This window comes from Lampetra fluviatilis, chromosome 55, assembly GCF_964198595.1.
Source record: "Lampetra fluviatilis chromosome 55, kcLamFluv1.1, whole genome shotgun sequence".
Taxonomy (NCBI): domain Eukaryota; kingdom Metazoa; phylum Chordata; class Hyperoartia; order Petromyzontiformes; family Petromyzontidae; genus Lampetra; species Lampetra fluviatilis.
Genome location: NC_136329.1, coordinates 1,675,514 through 1,699,791, shown reverse-complemented (window position 1 = coordinate 1,699,791; position 24,278 = coordinate 1,675,514). Strand labels below are relative to the sequence as shown.

Sequence of the window (24,278 nt, the reverse complement as noted above, 5' to 3'; positions counted from 1 at the left end):
GACACGCTGAGATAAACACGGAGACAAGCGGAGATAAACACAGAGACAAGCGGAGATAAACACGGAGGGATGTGGCGAGTGCGACGGAGAGACGGCGCATAACGCTGGCGACACGAGGAGACACGAGGAGACACAGAGAGATGGGGAGACACACTGAGATACTGGGAGATCGAGATATCAGGAGACACGGGGAGATGATGCAGAGAGCCGTGGGGTTGTTGTGGTGGTTGGAGTTATTGTTGTGGTGGTGGTGGACGTAGTGGTTGTGGTTGTTGTGGAAGTTCTGATGATTTTTGTTTTGGTTGTTGTGGTGATTGTAGTCATGGTTGTGGTCGTAGTTGTTCTTATAGTTGTTGTGGTGGTGGTGGTTATGATTGTTGTTGTTGTTGTTGTGATGGTGGTTGTAGTCATGATTGTTATAGATGTTGTGGTGATTGGAAATATTGTGGTGGTGGTTATTATAGTTGTTGTGGTGCTTGTAGTCATGATTGTGGTGGTTGTTGTTGTGGTGATAGTTTTGTGGTGATTGGAGTTAATGTGGTGGTTGTAGTCATGGTTGTTGTTGTTGTTTTTGTTGTATTTGTTGTGGCGTTTGTTGCGGTAGTGGTTGTAGTCATTGTTGTGGTGGCTGTTGTTGTGGTTGTTGAGGCGTTTGTTGCGGTAGTGGTTGTAGTCATTGTTGTGGTGGTTGTTGTTGTAGTTGTTGTGGCGTTTGTTGCGGTAGTGGTTGTAGTCATTGTTGTGGTGGTTGTTGTTGTGGTTGTTGTGGCGTTTGTTTCGGTAGTGGTTGTAGTCATTGTTGTGGTGGTTGTTGTTGTGGTTGTTGTGGCGTTTGTTGCGGTAGTGGTTGTAGTCATTGTTGTGGTGGCTGTTGTTGTGGTTGTTGTGGTGTTTGTTGCGGTAGTGGTTGTAGTCATTGTTGTGGTGGCTGTAGTACCAATCTCTTTCTCTCTCTCCGTGCGTCTCTGTCTCGCCCGCCTTTGTCTCTCCTCACTCTTCAGGAACGAAGCGTCCAGCACTGACAACAACAAAATCAACAACAACCCACCGCCACCACCACGACCGCTACATTATCACAACAACGCCATCAACAGGTTACCAAATCAACGACCCCGGCAACGAATGCCACTGTCGAGGATATCTCACCCATCCTCACACATCTTCTTGGTTCTTTCGGTAAAGTCGTCACGTAGAAGGGAAATAATAAAATAATAAAAATATTAAACAATTAAAATTCTCACGACGTTTCGACTGCAACACAATCAATCATCATCGGGTGTGAAAACCACATAGAAAAAAACCCGCCACTTTTTTCCAAAAAGCTTTCAAACGAAACGAAATTCATCCTCGCACACTGGCATCACACACACAGCACGCATCCCGTCCCGCACCCCACATCACACGCGTCAATCGACGCCCAATCCAACAGGCGGGCGGACGACGATCGGATCGGTGCGCACAGCGGATCGGGAAAGGGTGGGAAATTGAAGAAAGGTGGAGAATGGGGTTGGGTTGAATGATGATGAGTGTTGCTGTGGTGACAACGGAGTGAAGCAGTTCAAGAACACCTGCCCAAGTCTCCTTTTCACCACTATTAAACTACTTAAACTATTAAACTACTTAAACTATTAAACTACTTAAACTATTAAACTACTTAAACCTTTAAACTACTTAAACTATTTTAGATTTGATAATTGGTTTTTTACCCTTTTACCTGGCAACAAAACTGACACCTTTTTTTTACAAGGAGTCATGTTTGCATAGACCACAATACCTGCAGTCATAATGCATTATGCATTATTGCATAGACCACAATACCTGCAGTCACAATGCATTATTGCATTATTGCATGGACCACAATACCTGCAGTCATAATGCATTATTGTATTATTGCATAGACCACAATACCTGCATTCATAACGCATTATTGCATTATTGCATGGACCACAATACCTGCAGTCATAATGCATAATGCATTATTGCATAGACCCAAATACCTGCAGTCATAATGCATTACGACTGCAGGTATTGTGGTCTATGCAAACATAACTCCTTGTAAAAATAAAGGTGTCAGTTTTGTTGCCAGATAAAAGGGTAAAAAACCAATAATCATATTTTTTTACTGGCAAATGAGGTTCCAATGGTATTTTAGATTTGACAAGGTGTAAGGCCCACGACTGAGCTATGCAAATATTTTTCAGAAGCGACGTGGCTTTCACAAATGATAGCTCAACGAAGTGGCCTTATCATCATCGTTGTCATCATCGTGTGGAAATCTATAGCGGCAGCCGAACACTCGAAACGCCGTGACGTTGATTCGAAATGTGGCGGGAAAATCCGGAGGACCCGGAGAAAAATCCACGCGACCACCACGGGGAGACAGAGAGAGACACACAAACTCCAAATATACAGCAGGCATCAGGGTCGGGATCGAACCCACAAGCTCCTGTATACTAAGTGAGGGAGTTAACATCTAGCTGATAATTGTTTTTTTACCCTTTAATCTGGCAACAAAACTGACACCTTTTTTACGAGGAGTCGTGTTTGCATTGACCACAATACCTGCAGTCATAATGCAAACAAAAAACACAACTCTGATAATATATGCACTGTCCTTGAAGTTGATTGGTCCACACCCGAGACAGCTTTCCTTAGAGCCTAGTCTCACATGGTGTTGGACCAGATGACGCCAAAAGGCGCACAACTCAAAGACAATGCACCAGCAGAGTATGAGAGCTCAGGGTAAGCTGCTGAGGCTCCTATTGAATACATCAACAACAACACCGTCAATCATCGCCACACCCACCGTGCACCAAACTCATCAACAGCTTCAGATCAACGACCACCGCAACATCCGCAAGCGTTTAGAGGCGGTGGGCTCCGGTTTAACGACGACGACGACACTCCACACTCACTCACGTTCAACACAACGCGACCAAGTAACGACACCGAAACTTGATTTAAATGCCTCTTCCAATGCGGCTCCGAAACTCACTGGAACAGAGCCGGTGTGGATGTGACTTGGCGTGGAGCTTCCGCTGTTCTCCGATGTTTTTTCGTGGATGATGCTTTCTAATTAAGTCCTCCGCTAAATGTGGCCGATGAACGTAAAAGTACATTCAGAAAGCGATGTTTCTACTTTATACTATTTTATTTCTACCCACGTGACTTTACCGAAAGAACCAAAGAGAATAAAGGATGATAATTGTTATTTACCCTTCTATCTGGCAACAAAACTGACACCTTTTTTTACAAGGAGTCATGTTTGCATAGACCACAATACCTGCAGTCATAAAGCATTATTGCATAGACCACAATACCTGCAGTCATAATGCATTATTGCATGGACCACAATACCTGCAGTCATAATGCATTATTGTATTATTGCATGGACCACAATACCTGCAGTCATAATGCATAATGCATTATTGCATAGACCACAATACCTGCAGTCATAATGCATTATTGTATTATTGCATAGACCACAATACCTGCAGTCATAACGCATTATTGCATTATTGCATGGACCACAATACCTGCAGTCATAATGCATAATGCATTATTGCATAGACCACAATACCTGCAGTCATAACGCATTATTGTATTATTGCATAGACCACAATACCTGCAGTCATAACGCATTATTGCATTATTGCATGGACCACAATACCTGCAGTCATAACGCATTATTGCATTATTGCATGGACCACAATACCTGCAGTCATAAGGCATTATTGCATTATTGCATGGACCACAATACCTGCAGTCATAACGCATTATTGCATGGACCACAATACCTGCAGTCATAATGCAAACAAAAAACATAACTCTGATAATGTGCACTGTCCTTGAAGTTGATTGGTCCACACCCGAGACAGCTTTCCTTAGAGCCTAGTCTCATGAGTTATGTTTTTGTTTGCATTATGATTGCAGGTATTGTGGTCTATGTAAACATGACTCCTTGTAACAAAAAGGTGTCAGTTTTGTTGCCAGATAGAAGGGTAAAAAACTTAATTATCATATATTTACTGGCAAATGAGGTTCCAATGGTGTAAAGAATTAAGGATGTTTCTACTGTCTGTGGGAAAATATTGTCCGGATAACGACGATCCGATTTAACACCACGGAGCTTCCAGCAAAGCACAATATCAGCGTTTTATCTGACTGCTGTTGTATCTGCTGTTGTATCTGACTGCTGTTGTATCTGCTGTTGTATCTGACTGCTGCTGCATCTGACTGCTGTTGTATCCGACTGCTGTTGTATCCGACTGCTGTTGTATCTGCTGTTGTTGTATCTGACTGCTGTTGTATCTGACTGCTATTGTATCTGACTGTTGTTGTATCTGACTGCTGTTGTATCCGACTGCTGTTGTATCTGCTGTTGTTGTATCTGACTGCTGTTGTATCTGACTGCTATTGTATCTGACTGTTGTTGTATCTGACTGCTGTTGTATCTGACTGCTGTTGTATCTGACTGCTGTTGTATCTGACTGCTGTTGTATCTGACTGCTGTTGTATCTGATTGCTATTGTATCTGACTGTTGTTGTATCTGACTGCTGCTGCATCTGACTGCTGTTGTATCCGACTGTTGTTGTATCTGACTGCTGTTGTATCTGACTGCTGTTGTATCTGACTGCTGTTGTATCTGACTGCTGTTGTATCTGACTGCTATTGTATCTGACTGTTGTTGTATCTGACTGCTGTTGTATCTGACTGCTGTTGTATCTGACTGCTGTTGTATCTGACTGCTGTTGTATCTGACTGCTGTTGTATCTGACTGCTGTTGTATCCGACTGCTGTTGTATCCGACTGCTGTTGTATCTGCTGTTGTTGTATCTGACTGCTGTTGTATCTGACTGCTGTTGTATCTGCTGTTGTTGTATCTGACTGCTGCTGCATCTGACTGCTGTTGTATCCGACTGTTGTTGTATCTGACTGCTGTTGTATCTGACTGCTGATGTATCTGACTGCTGTTGTATCTGACTGCTGTTGTATCTGACTGCTGTTGTATCTGACTGCTGTTGTATCTGACTGCTGTTGTATCTGACTGTTGTTGTATCTGACTGCTGCTGCATCTGACTGCTGTTGTATCTGACTGCTGTTGTATCTGCTGTTGTTGTATCTGACTGTTGTTGTATCTGACTGCTGTTGTATCTGACTGCTGTTGTATCTGACTGCTGTTGTATCTGCTGTTGTTGTATCTGACTGTTGTTGTATCTGACTGCTGTTGTATCTGACTGCTGTTGTATCTGACTGCTGTTGTATCTGCTGTTGTTGTATCTGACTGTTGTTGTATCTGACTGCTGTTGTATCTGACTGCTGTTGTATCTGACTGCTGTTGTATCTGACTGTTGTTGTATCTGACTGCTGTTGTATCTGACTGCTGTTGTATCTGACTGCTGTTGTATCTGACTGCTGTTGTATCTGACTGCTGTTGTATCTGACTGTTGTTGTATCTGACTGTTGTTGTATCTGACTGCTGTTGTATCTGCTGTTGTTGTATCTGACTGTTGTTGTATCTGACTGCTGTTGTATCTGACTGCTGTTGTATCTGACTGCTGTTGTATCTGACTGCTGTTGTATCTGCTTTTGTTGTATCTGACTGTTGTTGTATCTGACTGCTGTTGTATCTGACTGCTGTTGTATCTGACTGCTGTTGTATCTGACTGTTGTTGTATCTGACTGCTGTTGTATCTGACTGCTGTTGTATCTGACTGTTGTTGTATCTGACTGTTGTTGTATCTGACTGCTGTTGTATCTGACTGTTGTTGTATCTGACTGCTGTTGTATCTGACTGCTGTTGTATCTGACTGTTGTTGTATCTGACTGTTGTTGTATCTGACTGTTGTTGTATCCGAATGCTGTTGTATCTGACTGCTGCTGTATCTGACTGTTGTTGTATCTGACTGCTGCTGTATCTGACTGTTGTTGTATCTGACTGCTGTTGTATCTGACTGCTGTTGTATCTGACTGCTGTTGTATCTGACTGCTGTTGTATCTGACTGCTGTTGTATCTGACTGCTGTTGTATCTGACTGCTGTTGTATCTGACTGCTGTTGTATCTGACTGCTGTTGTATCTGACTGCTGTTGTATCTGACTGCTGTTGTATCCGACTGCTGTTGTATCCGACTGCTGTTGTATCTGACTGCTGTTGTATCTGACTGCTGTTATATCTGACTGCTGTTGTATCTGACTGCTGTTGTATCCGAATGCTGTTGTATCTGACTGCTGTTGTATCCGAATGCTGTTGTATCTGACTGCTGTTGTATCTGACTGCTGTTGTATCTGACTGCTGTTATATCTGACTGCTGTTGTATCTGACTGCTGTTGTATCTGACTGCTGTTGTATCTGACTGCTGTTGTATCCGAATGCTGTTGTATCTGACTGCTGTTGTATCTGACTGCTGCTGCATCTGACTGCTGTTGTATCTGACTGTTGTTGTATCTGACTGCTGTTGTATCTGACTGCTGTTGTATCTGACTGCTGCTGTATCTGACTGCTGTTGTATCTGCTGTTGTTGTATCTGACTGCTGTTGTATATGACTGTTGTTGTATCTGACTGCTGTTGTATCTGACTGCTGTTGTATCTGACTGCTGTTCTATCTGACTGCTGTTGTATCTGACTGCTGTTGTATCTGACTGCTGTTCTATCTGACTGCTGTTGTATCTGACTGCTGTTGTATCTGACTGCTGTTGTATCTGACTGCTGTTGTATCTGACTGCTGTTGTATCTGACTGCTGTTGTATCTGACTGCTGCTGTATCTGACTGCTGTTGTATCTGCTGTTGTTGTATCTGACTGTTGTTGTATCTGCTGTTGTTGTATCTGACTGTTGTTGTATCTGCTGTTGTTGTATCTGACTGCTGCTGTATCTGACTGTTGTTGTATCTGACTGCTGCTGTATCTGACTGTTGTTGTATCTGACTGCTGTTGTATCTGACTGCTGTTGTATCTGACTGCTGTTGTATCTGACTGCTGTTGTATCTGACTGCTGTTGTATCCGAATGCTGTTGTATCTGACTGCTGTTGTATCCGAATGCTGTTGTATCTGACTGCTGTTGTATCTGACTGCTGTTGTATCTGACTGCTGTTATATCTGACTGCTATTGTATCTGACTGCTGTTGTATCTGACTGCTGTTGCATCTGACTGCTGTTGTATCCGAATGCTGTTGTATCTGACTGCTGTTGTATCTGACTGCTGTTGTATCTGACTGCTGCTGCATCTGACTGCTGTTGTATCTGACTGTTGTTGTATCTGACTGCTGTTGTATCTGACTGCTGTTGTATCTGACTGCTGCTGTATCTGACTGCTGTTGTATCTGCTGTTGTTGTATCTGACTGCTGTTGTATATGACTGTTGTTGTATCTGACTGCTGTTGTATCTGACTGCTGTTGTATCTGACTGCTGTTCTATCTGACTGCTGTTGTATCTGACTGCTGTTGTATCTGACTGCTGTTCTATCTGACTGCTGTTGTATCTGACTGCTGTTGTATCTGACTGCTCTTGTATCTGACTGCTGTTGTATCTGACTGCTGTTGTATCTGACTGCTGCTGTATCTGACTGCTGTTGTATCTGACTGTTGTTGTATCTGACTGTTGTTGTATCTGACTGCTGTTGTATCTGACTGCTGTTGTATCTGACTGCTGTTGTATCTGACTGCTGCTGTATCTGACTGCTGTTGTATCTGCTGTTGTTGTATCTGACTGTTGTTGTATCTGCTGTTGTTGTATCTGACTGTTGTTGTATCTGACTGCTGTTGTATCTGACTGCTGTTATATCTGACTGCTGTTGTATCTGACTGCTGTTGTATCCGAATGCTGTTGTATCTGACTGCTGCTGTATCTGACTGTTGTTGTATCTGACTGCTGCTGCATCTGACTGCTGTTGTATCCGAATGCTGTTGTATCTGACTGCTGTTGTATCTGACTGCTGTTGTATCCGAATGCTGTTGTATCTGACTGCTGCTGTATCTGACTGTTGTTGTATCTGACTGCTGCTGTATCTGACTGCTGTTGTATCTGACTGCTGTTGTATCTGACTGCTGTTGTATCTGACTGCTGTTGTATCTGACTGCTGTTGTATCTGACTGCTGTTGTATCTGACTGCTGTTGTATCTGACTGCTGTTGTATCTGACTGCTGTTGTATCTGACTGCTGTTGTATCTGACTGCTGTTGTATCTGACTGCTGTTGTATCCGACTGCTGTTGTATCCGACTGCTGTTGTATCTGACTGCTGTTGTATCTGACTGCTGTTATATCTGACTGCTGTTGTATCTGACTGCTGTTGTATCCGAATGCTGTTGTATCTGACTGCTGTTGTATCCGAATGCTGTTGTATCTGACTGCTGTTGTATCTGACTGCTGTTGTATCTGACTGCTGTTATATCTGACTGCTATTGTATCTGACTGCTGTTGTATCTGACTGCTGTTGTATCTGACTGCTGTTGTATCCGAATGCTGTTGTATCTGACTGCTGTTGTATCTGACTGCTGTTGTATCTGACTGCTGCTGCATCTGACTGCTGTTGTATCTGACTGTTGTTGTATCTGACTGCTGTTGTATCTGACTGCTGTTGTATCTGACTGCTGCTGTATCTGACTGCTGTTGTATCTGCTGTTGTTGTATCTGACTGCTGTTGTATATGACTGTTGTTGTATCTGACTGCTGTTGTATCTGACTGCTGTTGTATCTGACTGCTGTTCTATCTGACTGCTGTTGTATCTGACTGCTGTTGTATCTGACTGCTGTTCTATCTGACTGCTGTTGTATCTGACTGCTGTTGTATCTGACTGCTGTTGTATCTGACTGTTGTTGTATCTGACTGTTGTTGTATCTCACTGTTGTTGTATCTGACTGCTGTTGTATCTGACTGTTGTTGTATCTGACTGTTGTTGTATCTGACTGCTGTTGTATCTGACTGCTGTTGTATCTGACTGTTGTTGTATCTCACTGTTGTTGTATCTGACTGCTGTTGTATCTGACTGCTGTTGTATCTGACTGCTGTTGTATCTGACTGCTGTTGTATCTGACTGCGGTTGTATCTGACTGCAGTTGTATCTGACTGCTGTTGTATCTGACTGCTGTTCTATCTGACTGCTGTTGTATCTGACTGCTGCTGTATCTGACTGCTGTTGTATCTGACTGCTGTTGTATCTGACTGCTGTTGAATCTGACTGCAGTTGTATCTGACTGCTGTTGTATCTGACTGCTGTTGTATCTGACTGCTGTTGTACCTGACTGCTGTTGTATCTGACTGCTGCTGTATCTGACTGCTGTTGTATCTGACTGCTGTTGCATCTGACTGCTGTTCTATCTGACTGCTGTTGTATCTGACTGCTGTTGTATCTGACTGCTGTTGTATCTGACTGCTGTTGTATCTGACTGCTGTTGTATCTGACTGCTGTTGTATCTGACTGCTGTTGCATCTGACTGCTGTTCTATCTGACTGCTGTTGTATCTGACTGCTGTTGTATCTGACTGCTGTTGTATCTGACTGCTGTTGCATCTGACTGCTGTTCTATCTGACTGCTGTTGTATCTGACTGCTGCTGTATCTGACTGCTGTTGTATCTGACTGCTGTTGTATCTGACTGCTGCTGTATCTGACTGTTGTTGTATCTGACTGCTGTTGTATCCGACTGCTGTTGTATCTGACTGCTGTTGTATCTGACTGTTGTTGTATCTGACTGTTGTTGTATCTGACTGTTGTTGTATCTGACTGCTGTTGTATCTGACTGCTGTTGTATCTGACTGCTGTTGTATCTGACTGCTGTTGTATCTGACTGCTGCTGTATCTGACTGCTGTTGTATCTGACTGCTGTTGTATCTGACTGCTGCTGTATCTGACTGTTGTTGTATCTGACTGCTGTTGTATCCGACTGCTGTTGTATCTGACTGCTGTTGTATCCGACTGCTGTTGTAACTGACTGCTGTTGTATCTGACTGCTGTTGTATCTGACTGTTGTTGTATCTGACTGCTGTTGTATCTGACTGTTGTTGTATCTGACTGCTGTTGTATCTGACTGTTGTTGTATCTGACTGCTGTTGTATCTGACTGCTGTTGTATCTGACTGCGGTTGTATCTGACTGCAGTTGTATCTGACTGCTGTTGTATCTGACTGCTGTTCTATCTGACTGCTGTTGTATCTGACTGCTGCTGTATCTGACTGCTGTTGTATCTGACTGCTGTTGTATCTGACTGCTGTTGAATCTGACTGCAGTTGTATCTGACTGCTGTTGTATCTGACTGCTGTTGTATCTGACTGCTGTTGTACCTGACTGCTGTTGTATCTGACTGCTGCTGTATCTGACTGCTGTTGTATCTGACTGCTGTTGCATCTGACTGCTGTTCTATCTGACTGCTGTTGTATCTGACTGCTGTTGTATCTGACTGCTGTTGTATCTGACTGCTGTTGTATCTGACTGCTGTTGTATCTGACTGCTGTTGTATCTGACTGCTGTTGCATCTGACTGCTGTTCTATCTGACTGCTGTTGTATCTGACTGCTGTTGTATCTGACTGCTGTTGTATCTGACTGCTGTTGCATCTGACTGCTGTTCTATCTGACTGCTGTTGTATCTGACTGCTGCTGTATCTGACTGCTGTTGTATCTGACTGCTGTTGTATCTGACTGCTGCTGTATCTGACTGTTGTTGTATCTGACTGCTGTTGTATCCGACTGCTGTTGTATCTGACTGCTGTTGTATCTGACTGTTGTTGTATCTGACTGTTGTTGTATCTGACTGTTGTTGTATCTGACTGCTGTTGTATCTGACTGCTGTTGTATCTGACTGCTGTTGTATCTGACTGCTGTTGTATCTGACTGCTGCTGTATCTGACTGCTGTTGTATCTGACTGCTGTTGTATCTGACTGCTGCTGTATCTGACTGTTGTTGTATCTGACTGCTGTTGTATCCGACTGCTGTTGTATCTGACTGCTGTTGTATCCGACTGCTGTTGTAACTGACTGCTGTTGTATCTGACTGCTGTTGTATCTGACTGTTGTTGTATCTGACTGCTGTTGTATCTGACTGTTGTTGTATCTGACTGCTGTTGTATCTGACTGTTGTTGTATCTGACTGTTGTTGTATCTGACTGTTGTTGTATCTGACTGCTGTTGTATCTGACTGTTGTTGTATCTGACTGTTGTTGTATCTGACTGTTGTTGTATCTGACTGCTGTTGTATCTGACTGCTGTTGTATCTGACTGCTGCTGTATCTGACTGCTGTTGTATCTGACTGTTGTTGTATCTGACTGTTGTTGTATCTGACTGTTGTTGTATCTGACTGTTGTTGTATCTGACTGCTGTTGTATCTGACTGATGCTGTATCTGACTGTTGTTGTATCTGACTGCTGTTGTATCTGACTGTTGTTGTATCTGACTGCTGTTGTATCCGACTGCTGTTGTATCTGACTGCTGTTATATCTGACTGTTGTTGTATCTGACTGTTGTTGTATCTGACTGTTGTTGTATCTGACTGCTGTTGTATCTGACTGTTGTTGTATCTGACTGTTGTTGTATCTGACTGCTGTTGTATCTGACTGCTGTTGTATCTGACTGCTGTTGTATCTGACTGCTGCTGTATCTGACTGCTGTTGTATCTGCTGTTGTTGTATCTGACTGTTGTTGTATCTGACTGCTGTTGTATCTGACTGCTGTTGTATCTGACTGCTGTTGTATCTGACTGCTGTTGTATCTGACTGCTGTTGTATCTGACTGCTGTTGTATCTGACTGCTGTTGTATCTGACTGTTGTGGTATCTGACTGCTGCTGCATCTGACTGCTGTTGCATCTGACTGCTGTTGTATCTGACTGCTGTTGTATCCGACTGCTGTTGTATCCGACTGCTGTTGTATCTGACTGCTGTTGTATCTGACTGCTGTTGTATCTGACTGCTGTTAAATCTGACTGCTGTTGTATCTGACTGCTGTTGTATCCGAATGCTGTTGTATCTGACTGCTGCTGTATCTGACTGTTGTTGTATCTGACTGCTGTTGTATCTGACTGCTGCTGCATCTGACTGCTGTTGTATCTGACTGTTGTTGTATCTGACTGCTGTTGTATCTGACTGCTGCTGTATCTGACTGCTGCTGCATCTGACTGCTGTTGTATCTGACTGCTGTTGTATCTGACTGTTGTTGTATCTGACTGTTGTTGTATCTGACTGCTGCTGCATCTGACTGCTGTTGTATCTGACTGTTGTTGTATCTGACTGCTGTTGTATCTGACTGCTGTTGTATCTGACTGTTGTTGTATCTGACTGTTGTTGTATCTGACTGCTGCTGCATCTGACTGCTGTTGTATCTGACTGTTGTTGTATCTGACTGCTGTTGTATCTGACTGCTGCTGTATCTGACTGCTGTTGTATCTGCTGTTGTTGTATCTGACTGCTGTTGTATATGACTGTTGTTGTATCTGACTGCTGTTGTATCTGACTGCTGTTGTATCTGACTGCTGTTCTATCTGACTGCTGTTGTATCTGACTGCTGTTGTATCTGACTGCTGTTCTATCTGACTGCTGTTGTATCTGACTGCTGTTGTATCTGACTGCTGTTGTATCTGACTGTTGTTGTATCTGACTGTTGTTGTATCTCACTGTTGTTGTATCTGACTGCTGTTGTATCTGACTGTTGTTGTATCTGACTGTTGTTGTATCTGACTGCTGTTGTATCTGACTGCTGTTGTATCTGACTGTTGTTGTATCTCACTGTTGTTGTATCTGACTGCTGTTGTATCTGACTGCTGTTGTATCTGACTGCTGTTGTACCTGACTGCTGTTGTATCTGACTGCTGCTGTATCTGACTGCTGTTGTATCTGACTGCTGTTGCATCTGACTGCTGTTCTATCTGACTGCTGTTGTATCTGACTGCTGTTGTATCTGACTGCTGTTGTATCTGACTGCTGTTGTATCTGACTGCTGTTGTATCTGACTGCTGTTGTATCTGACTGCTGTTGCATCTGACTGCTGTTCTATCTGACTGCTGTTGTATCTGACTGCTGTTGTATCTGACTGCTGTTGTATCTGACTGCTGTTGCATCTGACTGCTGTTCTATCTGACTGCTGTTGTATCTGACTGCTGCTGTATCTGACTGCTGTTGTATCTGACTGCTGTTGTATCTGCTGTTGTTGTATCTGACTGCTGTTGTATATGACTGTTGTTGTATCTGACTGCTGTTGTATCTGACTGCTGTTGTATCTGACTGCTGTTCTATCTGACTGCTGTTGTATCTGACTGCTGTTGTATCTGACTGCTGTTCTATCTGACTGCTGTTGTATCTGACTGCTGTTGTATCTGACTGCTGTTGTATCTGACTGTTGTTGTATCTGACTGTTGTTGTATCTCACTGTTGTTGTATCTGACTGCTGTTGTATCTGACTGTTGTTGTATCTGACTGTTGTTGTATCTGACTGCTGTTGTATCTGACTGCTGTTGTATCTGACTGTTGTTGTATCTCACTGTTGTTGTATCTGACTGCTGTTGTATCTGACTGCTGTTGTATCTGACTGCTGTTGTACCTGACTGCTGTTGTATCTGACTGCTGCTGTATCTGACTGCTGTTGTATCTGACTGCTGTTGCATCTGACTGCTGTTCTATCTGACTGCTGTTGTATCTGACTGCTGTTGTATCTGACTGCTGTTGTATCTGACTGCTGTTGTATCTGACTGCTGTTGTATCTGACTGCTGTTGTATCTGACTGCTGTTGCATCTGACTGCTGTTCTATCTGACTGCTGTTGTATCTGACTGCTGTTGTATCTGACTGCTGTTGTATCTGACTGCTGTTGCATCTGACTGCTGTTCTATCTGACTGCTGTTGTATCTGACTGCTGTTGTATCTGACTGCTGCTGTATCTGACTGCTGTTGTAACTGACTGCTGTTGTATCTGACTGCTGTTGTATCTGACTGTTGTTGTATCTGACTGTTGTTGTATCTGACTGCTGTTGTATCTGACTGCTGTTGCATCTGACTGCTGTTGTATCTGACTGCTGCTGTATCTGACTGCTGTTGTATCTGACTGTTGTTGTATCTGACTGTTGTTGTATCTGACTGCTGTTGTATCTGACTGCTGTTGTATATGACTGCTGTTGTATCTGACTGCTGCTGTATCTGACTGCTGTTGTATCTGACTGTTGTTGTATCTGACTGTTGTTGTATCTGACTGTTGTTGTATCTGACTGTTGTTGTATCTGACTGCTGTTGTATCTGACTGCTGCTGTATCTGACTGTTGTTGTATCTGACTGTTGTTGTATCTGACTGTTGTTGTATCTGACTGCTGTTGTATCTGACTGCTGTTGTATCTGACTGTTGTTGTATCTGACTGTTGTTGTATCTGACTGCTGTTGTATCTGACTGTTGTTGTATCTGACTGTTGTTGTATCTGACTGCTGTTGTATCTGACTGCTGCTGTATCTGACTGCTGCTGTATCTGACTGCTGTTGTATCTGACTGCTGTTGTATCTGACTGCTGTTGTACCTGACTGCTGTTGTATCTGACTGTTGTTGTATCTGACTGCTGTTGTATCTGACTGCTGTTGTATCTGACTGCTGCTGTATCTGACTGTTGCTGTATCTGACTGTTGTTGTATCTGACTGCTGTTGTATCTGACTGCTGTTGTATCCGACTGCTGTTGTATCTGACTGCTGTTGTATCTGACTGTTGTTGTATCTGACTGTTGTTGTATCTCACTGTTGTTGTATCTAACTGTTGTTGTATCTGACTGCTGTTGTATCTGACTGCTGTTGTATCTGACTGCTGCTGTATCTGACTGCTGTTGTATCTGACTGCTGTTGTATCTGACTGCTGTTGTATCTGACTGCTGTTGTATCTGACTGCTGTAGTATCTGACTGCTGTTGTATCTGACTGCTGTTGTATCTGACTGCTGTTGTATATGACTGTTGTTCTATCTGACTGCTGTTGTATCTGACTGCTGTTGTATCTGACTGCTGTTGTATCTGACTGCTGTTGTATCTGACTGCTGTTGTATCTGATTGCTGTTGTATCTGACTGCTGTTGTATATGACTGTTGTTCTATCTGACTGCTGTTGTATCTGACTGCTGTTGTATCTGACTGCTGTTGTATCCGACTGCTGTTGTATCTGACTGCTGCTGTATCTGACTGCTGTTGTATCTGACTGTTGTTGTATCTGCTGTTGTATCTCACTGCTGTTGTATCTGACTGCTGTTGTATCTGACTGCTGTTGTATCTGACTGCTGTTGTATCTGCTGTTGTATCTGACTGCTGTTGTATATGACTGCTGTTGTATCTGACTGCTGTTGTATCTCACTGCTGTTGTATATGACTGCTGTTGTATCTGACTGCTGTTGTATCTGACTGCTGTTCTATCTGACTGCTGTTCTATCTGACTGCTGTTGTATCTGACTGCTGTTGTATATGACTGCTGTTGTATCTCACTGCTGTTGTATATGACTGCTGTTGTATCTGACTGCTGTTGTATATGACTGCTGTTGTATCTGCTGTTGTATCTGACTGCTGTTGTATCTGACTGTTGTTGTATCTGCTGTTGTATCTGACTGCTGTTGTATCTGACTGCTGTTTTGTCTCCTGTTGCTGTATCTGACTGTTGCTGTAGATGTTGCTTAGTGGTGGTTGTGGCTGGTGTCGTAGTGGTAGGTGTTGTTGGTTATTGTTAATGGGTGTAATTGTTGTAGTTGGAGTTACCTGGTTTAGTAGCTGTTGCTGAGGTAGAGGTGGTGGTGGTTGTTGTGGTTGTTGCGGTTGTGTCGCTGAGTCGTCGTCGCTCATCCGCAACAGCCAGAGCCTCCGCCACTAAGACGCAGAGACCAGAGTGGGGAAGTATGGTCAGAGAGACGAACAGACTCACGAAGACCCACACAGATTCACACGGAAACCCATAGACTCACACAGAGACCCACAGACTCACACAGAGACCCACAGACTCACACAGAGACCCACAGACTCACACAGAGACCCACATACTCACACACAGACACACACACAGAGACTCACACAGACACACACTCACACATAGACACACACACAGACTCACACACACACAAACTCATACACAGACTCACACAGAGACCCACATACTCACACACAGACACACACACAGACACACACACAGACTCACACACAGACTCACACATAGACACACACACAACAACAACAACCGCCATTCACCACTAAGTGGCGGTGACGTCACCACGACGCTTGTGCCAGGCCATGTGCACCTTGAGGCCACGTGAAGTGTCGAACGCCCGCTGGCAGAAGGTCACGGGGCAGACCCAGGTGCCACGGGTCGACTGACCGAGATGACCGAGATGACTGGCTGATGCACCACCTGTGCCCCCTACTGTACCAACTTGCTGTGCTTTAGCCACCCGGCGCTCCGCTCGTTGTTGTGAGCGTCGCTCCTCCACCCTCCGTTGTTGTTGGAGGGCGACTGCCTCCAACTGCCCAGTAGCGTCCTTCACGAGCCTCCTCCACAGAGGCCGATCTTGACAACGCTGGTACCAGTCATCGGCAAGTCCACTCAGCTCCACGACCTCCTGTACCGCATCACTCCATCTCTTCTTTAGCCCGAGCCGCGCCCGTTTAGCCCCCTCGATCCGGCCGAACAAAAGCTGTTTAGGCATGCGGTGGCTGGGCATGCGGGCTACATGACCCAGCCAATGCAGCCGTGCCTGCCGGATGAGCTCACCGATGGGACTTTGCCCAGATATTTCATAGATTTGTGAGCTCCTCACACAATCCAGCCTGGTTAAACCCAGGATGGATCGTAGGCAGGCCAGCCTAAATGTTTCCAACCAGCGAAGATTCTCCATTAGGGGGGTCCACGTTTCGCAAGCGTAAAGAAGGGAGGGAATGACTGTGGCCGAGAAGACCTGAAGCTTCGTGCGGAGCGACAGACCAGGTAGCTTCCACACAGCGTTACGCAACCTATGAAAAGATATTGCCGCTCGACTGATTCGGAGACCTCTGCTGTTAAACTGGAGCCGGTCATAAGCACACTGCCCAGGTATGGGAAACTCTCCACTCTCTCCACTACTGCCCCATCACCGATTGGGAGTTGTGGGGGTGGAATGTCCAATGGTACAAAATACCCAGGCAGGTGCTTAGTTTTGGTGGGGCTGATGGTAAGGCCCCACCTCTTAGTGGCACGCTCCAGTCTCAGCAGCAGCGTCTCCAACTCCTCTTCTGAATGAGCAGCTATTACCAAATCATCGGCATACATAACGTGGTTGACCAATAGGGAGCCATCCCTTGATCGCACCCGGGCGTCGATCAGCCTCCCATTATAGCTGTACCAAATGGAAATTCCCCCGGTACAGCTATTCATGGCTTCATGAACTACGTGGTCAAAATAGATGTTAAATAATGTGGGAGCCAGAGGACATCCCTGTCGCACCCCAAGGTGTATAGGGAATGGCTCTGACTCCCGGCCACGTAGTTTTACCCGGGCCCGATCATCATCATGAAGGTCCTTAATGACTCGGAAAGCACGAAGAACAACCCAGAGCCCAGGCCTACTGATGGTATCATAGGCATTGACCAGGTCAATAAAGCAGAGATGTAGGTCTTGTTGGAATTCCCTACACCTCTGCTGTAGCAGACGGACAGAAAATATGGCATCTGTGCAGGACCGCCCTTTTCTGAAACCGCATTGGGGCTCCGCAAGCCTCTCCTCAGCGTGCCTAGCAAGGCGATGTTGAATAATCCTTGCCAGGACCTTTCCCGGCACACTGAGGAGTGAGATGCCCCTGTAGTTGTTACAGTCTGTGCGGTCCCCCTTCTTAAAGAGGGGGACCACCAGGGCATCCTTCCAATCCTGCGGAACCCGTCCAGTGGTCCAGACTGTTATGTCATATAGGGCAGTCTGTGCACAAACGCCACCCTCCCTCAGCATTTCGCTTGGGAGATCATCTCTGCCCGGTGCCTTTCCTGGTCTCAGACTCCGGATCGCCTTCAGTACTTCCTCAATAGATGGCACCTCAGCCAGCCACTCACAGGGGGTGACCTCTTCCTATAGTTGAGGCACCGCAGCCTCAGCAGAGTTATCCCCACTTTGTGCCATGATGTTTTCCTGGCTGAGGGATTTCCCCTCCCCGAGGACCTCACAGAAATGCTCAGCAAATCTGCAAACCTGTTCCTGGGGGTCGGAGATTGGATCACCGTTTTTTCCCCTAATGATTGTAATAGGTGTGGCGCTGCAGGTTACTTTTTTGATGGAGTTAAATAATGATTTGTGATCGCGAGCCACTGAGGCAGACTATCTCCTCAGCAACCCGCGACCACCACCCATCCTTGCAGCGCCTTACGGCTCTCCGAACCTCCGAGCGAAGGCTGCGGTAAACCTCCTCATTCTCTGACGTGGGATGCTGTAGCCGATGAGAGTGGGCCTGTCGCTTTTTCTCAACTAACCTGAACACCTCCTCTGTCAGCCAGGGTTTCTGGGGAGGTCTGGATCGCATACCCAAAGCAGCCATTGCAGCTGCATGAGTCACAGTCCTAAACCTCGCCCATTTACCCTCGACATCAGGAGTGGGGGACGATGCCAACCCCAGCTGCAAGCGATGATGAAATTCTCGCTTGCAAGTTTCATCAGCTTACTGAGACCAGGCCACTTTTGGTTGGAATGGGGTCCTGGGTATACACCCACCACCGGAGTGGAAGAATGAAAGGCGCATCTTACAGATGACTAGTCGATGGTCAGAGGGCAGATCAGCTCCACGGTAGGTCCTGGTGTCAAGGACATGGGCTCGCATCCGCTGGTCCGTCACTATGTAGTCCAGCAGATGTTCTTGCTTGGACCCAGCATGCATCCATGATGTTGTGTGGATGCGCCGATGCCGGAAGAGCGTGTTGGTAATTACAAGCCCATGGGGTGCACAAAAATATAGCAGCCTCCTACCGTTGTTATTGAGCTGATCTGACCCATGCCTTCCAATCACTCCAGACCAGGTGCCAGCATCATGACCAAGATGACTCTGTCCCGAGTGGCCACTTTAGCCAGCACCTGTGACAGGAGGTCATAGAAGCATTTGACTCATCGGCTTTGCCTGCATCCCTCCACGGATGTTCGTCTTCGGTGGGGGCATAAGTAACCACGACCACCACTCCTCGCCTCCGGTTGATGGGAAGGCGAGCCCAAAGTAGCCTGGGGCTTACAGCTTCCCACACCTCACCGCTACGCTCCCACGCCCCCTTCATTCTTTTGCTCAGAAGAAGAGCCACACCCTGTTGTTTGGCAATCTCCTGCCCCGAGTAGAGGACTGTCCACCCCTCATGGTGGCAGGAGCCAGAACCGGTCCACCGGACATCCTGAATGCCACAGAGATCGAGACGGTACCGGTCCACACACAGACTCACACACTCACACAGACACAGACTCACACACACACAAACTCACACAAACACAGACTCGCACACACACAGACTCACACACACTCACACAGACACAGACTCACACACACACAAACTCACACACACACAGACTCACACACACACAGACTCACACAAAAACACAGACACAGACTCACACACTCAGCCACACACACACAGACTCACATACACACAGACTCACACACACACAGACTCACACACACACAGACAAAAACACAGACACACACACAGCCACACACACACACAGACACACACACAGACTCACACACACACAGACTCACACAAACACACACAAAAACACAGACACAGACTCACCACACAGAGACACACAGACTCACCACACAGAGACCCACAGACTCATCACACAGAGACCCACAGACTCATCACACAGAGACCCACAACAACAACAACCGCCATTCGCCACTAAGTGGCGGTGACGTCACCACGACGCTTGTGCCAGGCCATGTGCACCTTGAGGCCACGTGAAGTGTCGAACGCCCGCTGGCAGGAGGTCAAGGGGCAGACCCAGGCGCCACGGGTCGACTGACCGAGATGACCGAGATGACTGACTGATGCACCACCTGTGCCCCCTACTGTGCCAACTTGCTGTGCTTTAGCCACCCGGCGCTCTGCTCGTTGTTGTGAGCGTCGCTCCTCCGCCCTCCGTTGTTGTTGGAGGGCGACTGCCTCCAACTGCCCAGTAGCGTCCTTCACGAGCCTCCTCCACTGAGGCCGATCTTGACACCGCTGGTACCAGTCATCGGCAAGTCCACTCAGCTCCACGTCCTCCTGTACCACATCACTCCATCTCTTCTCTAGCCCGTGCCGCGCCCGTTTAGCCCCCTCGATCCGGCCGAACAAAAGCTGCTTAGGCATGCGGTGGCTGGGCATGCGGGCTACATGACCCAGCCAACGCAGCCTTGCCTGCCGGAGGAGCTCACTGATGGGACTTTGCCCAGATCTTTCAAGGACTTGTGAGCTCCTCACACAATCCAGCCTGGTTAAACCCAGGATGGATCGTAGGCAGGCCAGCCTAAATGTTTCCAACCGGCGAAGATGCTCCACTAGGGGGGTCCACGTTTCGCAAGCGTAGAGAAGGGAGGGAATGACCGTGGCTGAAAAGACCTGAAGCTTCGTGCGGAGCGACAGACCAGGTAGCTACCACACAGCGTTACGCAACCGATAAAAAGATATTGCCGCTCGACTGATTCGGAGTGAGACCTCTGCTGATAAACTGGAGCCGGTCATAAGCACACTGCCCAGGTATGGGAAACTCTCCACTCTCTCCACAACTGCCCCATCACCAATTGGGAGTTGTGGGGGTGGAGTGTCCGATGGTACAAAATACCCAGGCAGGTGCTTAGTTTTGGTGGGGCTGATGGTAAGGCCCCACCTCTTAGTGGCACGCTCCAGTCTCAGCAGCAGCGTCTCCAACTCCTCTTCTGAATGAGCAGCTATTACCAAATCATCGGCATACATAACGTGGTTGACCAATAGGGAGCCATCCCTTGATCGCACCCGGGCGTCGATCAGCCTCCCATTATATCTGTACCAAATGGAAATTCCCCCGGTACAGCTATTGAAGGCTTCACGAACTACGCAGTCGAAATAGATGTTAAATAATGTGGGAGCCAGAGGACATCCCTGTCGCACCCCAAGGTGTACAGGGAAAGGCTCCGACTCCCGGCCATGTAGTTTTACCCGGGCCCGCTCACCATCATGAAGGTCCTTAATAATCGTGAGCAGAGGGTCAGGGACTCCGAAAGCACGAAGAACAACCCAGAGCCCAGTCCTACTGATGGTATCATAGGCCTTGACCAGGTCAATAAAGCAGAGATGTAGGTCTTTTTGGAATTCCCTACACCTCTGCTGTAGCAGACAGACAGAAAATATGGCATCTGTGCAGGACCGCCCTTTCCTGAAACCGCATTGGGGCTCCGCAAGCCTCTCCTCAGCGTGCCTAGCAAGGCGATGTTGAATAATCCTTGCCAGGACCTTACCCGGCACACTGAGGAGTGAGATGCCCCTGTAGTTGTTACAGTCGGTACGGTCCCCCTTCTTAAAGAGGGGGACCACCAGGGCATCCTTCCAGTCCTGCGGAACCCGTCCAGTGGTCCAGACTGTTGTTATGATGTCATGTAGGGCAGTCTGTGCACAAACGCCACCCTCCCTCAGCATTTCGCTTGGGAGATCATCTCTGCCCGGTGCCTTCCCTGGTCTTAGACTCCGGATCGCCCTCAGTACTTCCTCAACAGCTGGCACCTCAGCCAGCCACTCACAGGGGGTGACCTCTTCCAATATTTGAGGCACCGCAGCCTCAGCAGGGTTATCCCCACTTTGTGCCATGATGTTTTCCTGGCTGAGAGATTTTCCCTCCCCCAGGACCTCACAGAAATGCTCAGCAAATCTGCAAACCTGTTCCTGGGGGTCGGAGATTGGATCACCGTTTTTTCCTCTAATGATGGTAATAGGTGTGGCGCTGCAGGTTACTTTTTTGATGGAGTTAAATAGTGATTTGTGATCGCGGGCCACTGAGGCAGACTCGATCTCCTCAGCAACCCGCGACCACCACCCATCCTTACAGCGCCTCACGGCTCTCCGAACCTCCGAGCGAAGGCTGCGGTAAACCTCCTCATTCTCTGACGTGGGATGCTGTAGGCGATGAGAGTGCGCCTGTCGCTTTTTCTCAATTAACCTGAACACCTCCTCCGTCAGCCAGGGTTTCTGGGGAGGTCTGGACCGCGTACCCAAAGCAGCCATTGCAGCTGCATGAGTCACAGTCTTAAACCTCGCCCATTTACCCTCGACATCAGGTGGAGTGGGGGACGATGCCTACCCCAGCTGCAAGCAATGATGAAATTCTCGCTTGCAACTTTCATCAGCTAGCTGAGACCAGGCCACTTTTGGTTGGAATGGGGTCCTGGGTGTACACCCACCACCGGAGTGGAAGAATGGCAGGCGCATCTTACAGATGACTAGTCGATGGTCAGAGGTCAGATCAGCTCCACGGTAGGTCCTGGTGTCAAGGACATGGGCTCGCATCCGCTGGTCCATCACTATGTAGTCCAGCAGATGTTCTTGCTTGGACCCGGCATGTATCCATGATGTTGTGTGGATGCGCCGATGCCGGAAGAGCGTGTTGGTAATTACAAGCCCATGGGCTGCACAAAAATCTAGCAGCCTCCTACCGTTATTATTGAGCTGATCTGGCCCATGCCTTCCAATCACTCCAGACCAGGTGCCAGCATCATGACCAACTCGGGCATTGAAGTCACCCAACAAGATGACTCTGTCCCGAGTGGCCACTTTAGCCAGCACCTGTGACAGGAGGTCATAGAAAGCGTCTGACTCATCGGCTTTGCCTGCATCCCTCCACGGATGTTCGTCTTCGGTGGGGGCGTAAGTAACCACGACCACCACTCCTCGCCTCTGGTTGATGGGAAGGCGAGCCCAAAGTATCCTGGGGCTTACAGCTTCCCACACCTCACCGCCACGCTCCCACGCCCCCTTCATTCTTTTGTTCAGAAGAAGAGCCACACCCTGTTGTTTGGCAGTCTCCTGCCCCGAGTAGAGGACTGTCCACCCCTCATGGTTGCAGGAGCCAGAACCGGTCCACCGGACCTCCTGAATGCCACAGAGATCCAGGCGGTACCAGTCCAGCTCCCGACAGAGAAGTGGCAGCCTCTCCTCGGCAGTGAGCGTTCGAACATTCCACGTGGCCATCCGCAATGGTTTTTCGTTGTTTCTGGAGGAGCCCCGAGGGTGAAAATTCAATCTCCTGGCTCCGCCAAATGGGGTTTGGCCAGGAGACGTCATAAAAGCCTGACCCCCCGGGGCCTCCGGCACAAGCTTATTAATTACAGGTTTATGTTTAATTCGTAGTTTAGTGGTGGTTAATTGAAGGTGGAGGGGTTACCAGCCCCTCGCACCCGTCCAGAGCCCCCGTTTAGCCACTGTGGTGGTCACAGACGCCATGAGGGGAGAGGCCAATGGGCATTGGCCCTCCCCCCACAGCACTGCCCACGACAGTGTTGCCCGTCCGGCACCGCGAGGAGGTAGGAGGTTGTTTTGCCCACAGACACTCACACACAGACACACAAACAGACTCACACACACAGACACACACACACACAGACTCACACACCGACACAGACACTCACACACAGACTCACAAACAGACTCACACACCGACACAGACACTCACACACAGACTCACAAACAGACAAAGCTGCCCCGGGTAGGCCACGCGCGCCGCTGGGGCAAGTGCCGAGCAGCTGCCGAGGCCGCGAGGGGAGCCGCGAGAAGCGTTCACATCGCGTCGCGAGCACCGAGGGGGTTCCTATCGACGGGAGGGAGAGGCCCTTGGGGCTCCTAGGGGGCTCCTAGGGGGTCCATGGGGGTCGGAGGGGGGCTCCGAGGGGGTCCCGTGAGCGCTCACCTCTCTGCGCCCTCAGCCTGCGCATGGAGGTGACGGCCTCCGCCATTGCGCCTCGCGGGCCGGGACCACAATCCATAGTGCACATAGGCTATGGGGTTAGAATCCATAGTGCAAGTAGGCTATGGGTGTTAGAATCCATAGTCCGAATAGGCTGTTGGGTTGTAATCCATAATGTACATAGGCTATAGGGGTTAGAATCCATAATCCGAATAGGATATTGGGTTAGAATCCATAATGCACATAGGCTATGGTGGTTAGAATCCATAATGAACATAGGCTATGTGGTTTGAATCCATAGTGCAGGCTATCGGGTGAGAATCCATAGTGCACGTAGGCGATGACGGTTAGAATCTATAGTGCATGTAGGCTATGCGGTTAGAATCCATAATGCACGTTGGCTTTTGGGGTTATAATCCAAAGTGCAGATAAGCTATCGGGTTAGA

At 47.3% G+C, this 24,278-nt stretch overlaps 1 protein-coding gene across 1 annotated transcript in view; it reads right to left on the bottom strand.

Annotated features, from left to right (window-relative positions):
* Nucleotides 1-23,909, bottom strand: part of LOC144949814 (uncharacterized) — a 35,233-nt gene extending 11,324 nt beyond the window's left edge. The window contains exons 1-3 of the mRNA XM_078879756.1: nt 23,836-23,909; nt 15,693-15,800; nt 938-1,018 (exon numbers count right to left, since the gene is read on the bottom strand). Coding sequence (XP_078735882.1) covers nt 938-1,018; nt 15,693-15,800; nt 23,836-23,881 — 235 coding nt within the window. The 5' untranslated portion in view covers nt 23,882-23,909. The remainder of the gene's footprint in view (nt 1-937; nt 1,019-15,692; nt 15,801-23,835) is intronic.
* Nucleotides 23,910-24,278: the final 369 nt, after the last annotated feature.